This window comes from Lutjanus erythropterus, unplaced genomic scaffold, assembly GCF_056507025.1.
Source record: "Lutjanus erythropterus isolate fLutEry1 unplaced genomic scaffold, fLutEry1.hap2 Scaffold_171, whole genome shotgun sequence".
Lineage (NCBI taxonomy): Eukaryota > Metazoa > Chordata > Actinopteri > Lutjaniformes > Lutjanidae > Lutjanus > Lutjanus erythropterus.
The window spans coordinates 210,001-215,000 of NW_028146648.1; the positions used below are offsets into that span (position 1 = coordinate 210,001).

Sequence of the window (5,000 nt, forward strand, 5' to 3'; positions counted from 1 at the left end):
CAGCTTCTTCAGTCTCTCCAACTTCTCAGTGTATCTACAAACAGAAACACTTATATTAAAGTCATGAACTCTTCACTGAGAGGCTGTTCAGTTTCTCAGCTCGTTGTTTTGGTCCCCTGAAAGCACCTCAGAGGCCCTCGGAGGACCACAGACCCCAGTTTGGCCAGATGTCATATGAACTGTGAGGTCAAAGTTATTTTGGGTTTTCTCATGTTGTGTAACTGCAGCAGTGGACTGAGCTACAACACACACACACACACACACACACACACACACACACACACACACACACACACACAGAGAGAACACAGTGTGATAAACCTGCTGATTCTCAACTGTTAGCTGCTAATGCTAACCAGCACACACTGGTCATGGTGACCAACTGAATCACTCCTCTAGTTTAGCAACTTTCTGTTCAGTGACTCCAGATTAAACTGAGTTTGTCCGCCGGTGAATCTGAAACAGCAGAACTCTGTATACAAAAACATGAACTGAAAACTTAACGTGCTCTGTGTTTTTAACAAAGTATTAAACAGGAAATAGTGATTTTCTACTCAAAATTATCCCCTTTTCAATTCGGCTGGTGTGTATTACACATATCACCTTCTTCTTCTTTCTTTTTTTTTTACCAACAAAATGTCGACCTATATCACTGCTCCACCTGTCAACTCCGCGTTTACCTTCATCCAAACAACGGCGCTCAGTCGAAAACGATTCAGATTTGTTAGCATTAATGTCAGTTTAGAGAACTAATATTTAAGCCGAACTGTAGAAAAGATCTATAGTTTTTACAAAAACATCTTATATAACCTCATATGTTCTGAGAGGTTGTGAAAAAAAGCAGGCCGCAGTAAAATATCATAATATGTTGATGTAGTTCTGTATTTTCAGTGAGAGGACAGAGCTGAACTTTACCTCTCAGCGTTTCTCCCATCGAAGTACACGAAGTCTCCGGCCTGGACACACCGGGCACAGGTGAGCCTGCGGCGGGACGTGCTGCAGAGGGGACACCGCTCCACCGCCACCGACAGACCCTCGGCATCGTCTACCGACTCCACCATCACACAGCCCGGGCCCGGGAGGGGGTGATGGGCCCGGAGAGGTGGCCTGACCCCGAAGAGAGGCCCGGAGGATGAAGCTGCTCGGTCCGGGCCGAGCGGGGGGAGTCCCGCCGAGGACGCCATGGAGGGACAGACGGACAGCTAGCTAACTGCTAACAGAGCTAACGAAGCTAATAGCTAATGTAACGTTAGCGTTAGCTTTATGAAGCTAACAAGAGCTAACAGCTGAGCGAGCGTTTCTCCTCTAACTGATGTCAACATCTGACAAATGTTTAATGCACACACGGACACACACACTCTGACACACACTCTGACACACACTCTGACACACACTCTGACACACACTCTGACACACACTCCGAGGTGTTTTTGTTTTGATGAGCAGACAAGACGCGTCCGGCACTTCCTGTTTCCTCTCAACACGTGACGGATGTTAATGTAATGACGTCATGCTGCGGGCGGAGTCGAGGAAACGCCGCTGCCTCAGTCACAGAAAAATTAAATATAAAAATATACAAATAAATATAAATTCTTAAAAATGTTTTTTAATACAAAAATATGACAAACGTTTGAGTGACTTCATTTGGATTTCACACACAAATGTAGAGTCTTTATTTCGTCACGTGGCGTTTAATAGTAACGTGAGAAAAAAATGAGAATTTTTATATAAACATACTTCTAAAATAATTTTATTCATAGTTTTTTTTTTTTTTTTAATGTGTTACTTTTCTTTCTATAAATAAATTGTGAATTAATCATTTTAACGGGTCCAAAATTGATGTTTTGTTGATATTTTTTGCGTTATTGAACAAAGTGGAACCAGGCTCTGAATTACTTCTCTTATATATTGTTTAACCCACTTTAAGTTATTTTAGGTTATATTTTATATTTCATACATTTATGTATTTATTATTTGTGTTTGACAGTGGTTCATGCTGCTTGAATGTTTAATGATGATATTTAATGATGATATTGCCTGTTTGTTGTTGTTTAATAAAGTTTTGAAAAATACACACATTCACACTAAAAAAAACAGATTCAGCTTAAATGAGAATAAAACCTCCATTACATTAGAACACATTATTATTCTACAGAAGCCCAGAGCAGCCAAACAAAACAAAACAATAGTTTTGGTAAGTTACTAAGTCAAGTTTCGATACTGAATTTTTTTAATTTCTAAGTATAAAACTGTGAGATACTTTCATAACTGTAAAATAAAGTGACAATTTAGATGTTAAATCAAAGTATTAAGTAGTTTCAGAATAAACGTTTTTTTGAAATTAAAGTCACAGATACTGAAGTCTGATTGATCCAAATTAAAGCTACAGTACGTCAATTTTAACACATTTCAGAAGCATTTCTGTTATTTGTTGAGATTCTCCTCACATTCCCTCATTGATCAATAAATCAAATGTTCCAACAAAAAAAAGAGAAAGAAATCTGGTCTCTGTGGCCGTTAAATCCATTCCCTCCATTGGCTGTCTCACCTGTCTGTCTACCTGTGCACACCTGGGCAACGTTCAGCCTGACAAAATGCAGCAAGACATTTATTTAGTACACAATGATGTTTTTAGGTGATTTTTGCAAAGACATTGTGAGGAAAAAAGTGAAAATTGGGATTTTTTACTTCTTTTAATTGTTTCTTTGTATAGTGAATTAAAAATCAAAGGCAGTTCGTTCCAGAGAGAATGGAAATTTAAAACAAATCTAACAAAATCTGATTTAAATGCAAATGAAGAAGATTATTTGTTGTTGTTCCACAAAGAAGCAAAATCTTTGTGTGCAGAATTGAGAAATGTCAGAACCAAATATAACCTGTCTGATGTTAGTGTGGGCGGCTGCTCTGATTGGTGGAACTCACAGGAAACTACAGTGATTGGTTGAATTTGTGGAGAACTTGCAGTGATTGGACAACCATCCCGAGGAAACGTGTCGTTCAGTCCTGAGAACGTAGCAAAACGTTGCACAGCGTTTTCAGATTGAACGAGGCCGCAGTCGCCCACAATGCTCAGCCAGGTCAGTGCTAAAGCTAAAGCTAAAGCTACAGCAAGCTGGTCACACAAGAACTACAGCCAAGCTAGGCTAACACTTGTCCCCTGGTCCCAGCCTTTGTGCTAAGCTAGGCTAACACTTGTCCCTTGGTCCCAGCCTTTGTGCTAAGCTAGGCTAACACTTGTCCCCTGGTCCCAGCCTTTGTGCTAAGCTAGGCTAACACTTGTCCCCTGGTCCCAGCCTTTGTGCTAAGCTAGGCTAACACTTGTCCCCTGGTCCCAGCCTTTGTGCTGAGCTAGGCTAACACTTGTCCCCTGGTCCCAGCCTTTGTGCTAAGCTAGGCTAACACTTGTCCCATCAGCCATGTTGTTTGTTTACATTGGTGATGATGATGTGAGGCACTTCCTGACACTTCATGACAAGAGGTCATTGGCTGTTCATCTCACTCTGCACCGACCCGAACATCGACTCTGCGATGAGTTCAGGTCACCTGTCCCCGACGGTCGAGTCAGCTGAACGATGACATCACAACATGAATTAATAAACATTAATAAAAAGTTTGTGCAGCAGTGATTCTGTTAAACGTCGTTTATTTTCTTCCAGGATGGTGAAACATCGAACAGAGACTCTAAAACAAACAGCTGATTTGTTCTCCATCCACAACATAAAACACAGGAAATACTAATCCATCTATTTACATATGAACAGGAAGTGACATCAGAGGTTGGAATCACTGTTTCCTGAAGCCTCTCAGGATCGGATAAATGTTCTCGAACGCTTCATAGATCTCAGCTCGTTCTTTAGCTCCTGGAAGTGAACACACCGCTTCATCTTAATAATAATTACGATCGTCAGATCTTCATTATTGATTATTGATTATGAAGAACAACAGCACAACAAAGAAAAACATCTACATAATGAAAAATGATCTTAATGTGAGGTTTGTTCCAACAGGCATCAGAGCGTCTGTCTGCAGTGATTGGTCATGTGATGAGGAGCCAATCACATCACTACAAATTTAACATCTTAAGATCTGTCGTCTCCTTATCATTACGACCAATTAGTGAAGAACGAAGAAAATAAAAACCCGTCAGCTGTAGTTTTCTTACTCTGCCCATTTTGAACATTTTGAAAAGCACTGAATTTTATTTTGAAAAGCATTTTATTTTGAAAGGCATTTTATTTTATTTTGAGAAGGTGCACTTTACTTTGAAAGTCATAGTACTTCATGTCTGCCTCAGTCGGTGGACCTTCACAATAAGAGCAGGCAGATTAATGCGTTCATTCACTTGAGGACAGACTAATAAAAATATGGCGCAGATTATCGACATGACGGTCAAAACGAGCTGGAAAATATTAGCACTCAGATATCAGCATCCTTCACTTTTCATAATTAAGATATTTATTTGTCATAATAACGAGAATATGTTAATTAAACTTTACATAGAAACACATCTGTTAGCGTGCGGCTGAACGTCGGAGTTTCTTACCGGTCAGAACGACTTTCCCCGAGACAAAGATGAGCAGGACGATTCGAGGCTTCACCATCCGGTAGATGAGACCCGGAAACAGCTCCGGCTCATAACTGCAGACACGATTAATATTTCATTCTTTAATTCAGAATCAAGCAGCTCCACAGGAAGTTTCATTCAGCTGTTTTTAAAGGTGTTTGAAGGTTTGAAACTACTTCCTGCTGGACAGTGTGTGTTTCTCTTCTGACAGAGCTAGGCTAACACTTGTCCCCTGGTCCCGGTCTTTGTGCTAAGCTAGGCTAACACTTGTCCCCTGGTCCCGGTCTTTGTGCTAAGCTAGGCTAACACTTGTCCCCTGGTCCCGGTCTTTGTGCTAAGCTAGGCTAACAGTGTACCTGCTGAACTGTTGGTGGGTGAGGACCAGTCCCTCCAGTCTGATGGGGAAGCAGACGTCACAGCTCGCCACCATGTTCTG

At 40.9% G+C, this 5,000-nt stretch overlaps 2 protein-coding genes across 4 annotated transcripts in view; both read right to left on the minus strand.

Annotated features, from left to right (window-relative positions):
* atg14 (autophagy related 14) overlaps positions 1-1,355 on the minus strand; it is an 8,144-nt gene extending 6,789 nt beyond the window's left edge. Inside the window, exons 1-2 of the mRNA XM_084714264.1 lie at positions 916-1,355; positions 1-34 (exon numbers count right to left, since the gene is read on the minus strand). The exon at positions 1-34 is cut by the window's left edge and continues 29 nt beyond it. Of these exons, the coding sequence (XP_084570390.1) occupies positions 1-34; positions 916-1,184 (303 nt within the window). The 5' untranslated portion in view covers positions 1,185-1,355. The remainder of the gene's footprint in view (positions 35-915) is intronic.
* Positions 1,356-2,506: 1,151 nt separating this feature from the next.
* tbpl2 (TATA box binding protein like 2) overlaps positions 2,507-5,000 on the minus strand; it is an 8,301-nt gene continuing 5,807 nt past the window's right edge. For 2 of the 3 annotated variants that reach the window (XM_084714266.1, XM_084714265.1), the window contains exons 6-8: positions 4,921-5,000; positions 4,544-4,638; positions 3,627-3,860 (exon numbers count right to left, since the gene is read on the minus strand). The exon at positions 4,921-5,000 is cut by the window's right edge and continues 88 nt beyond it. In XM_084714266.1, the coding sequence (XP_084570392.1) occupies positions 3,784-3,860; positions 4,544-4,638; positions 4,921-5,000 (252 nt within the window). In that variant the 3' untranslated portion in view covers positions 3,627-3,783. Of the gene's footprint in view, positions 2,587-3,626; positions 3,861-4,543; positions 4,639-4,920 lie in introns of those variants that run through there. The other variant, XM_084714267.1, reaches the window with a different exon arrangement.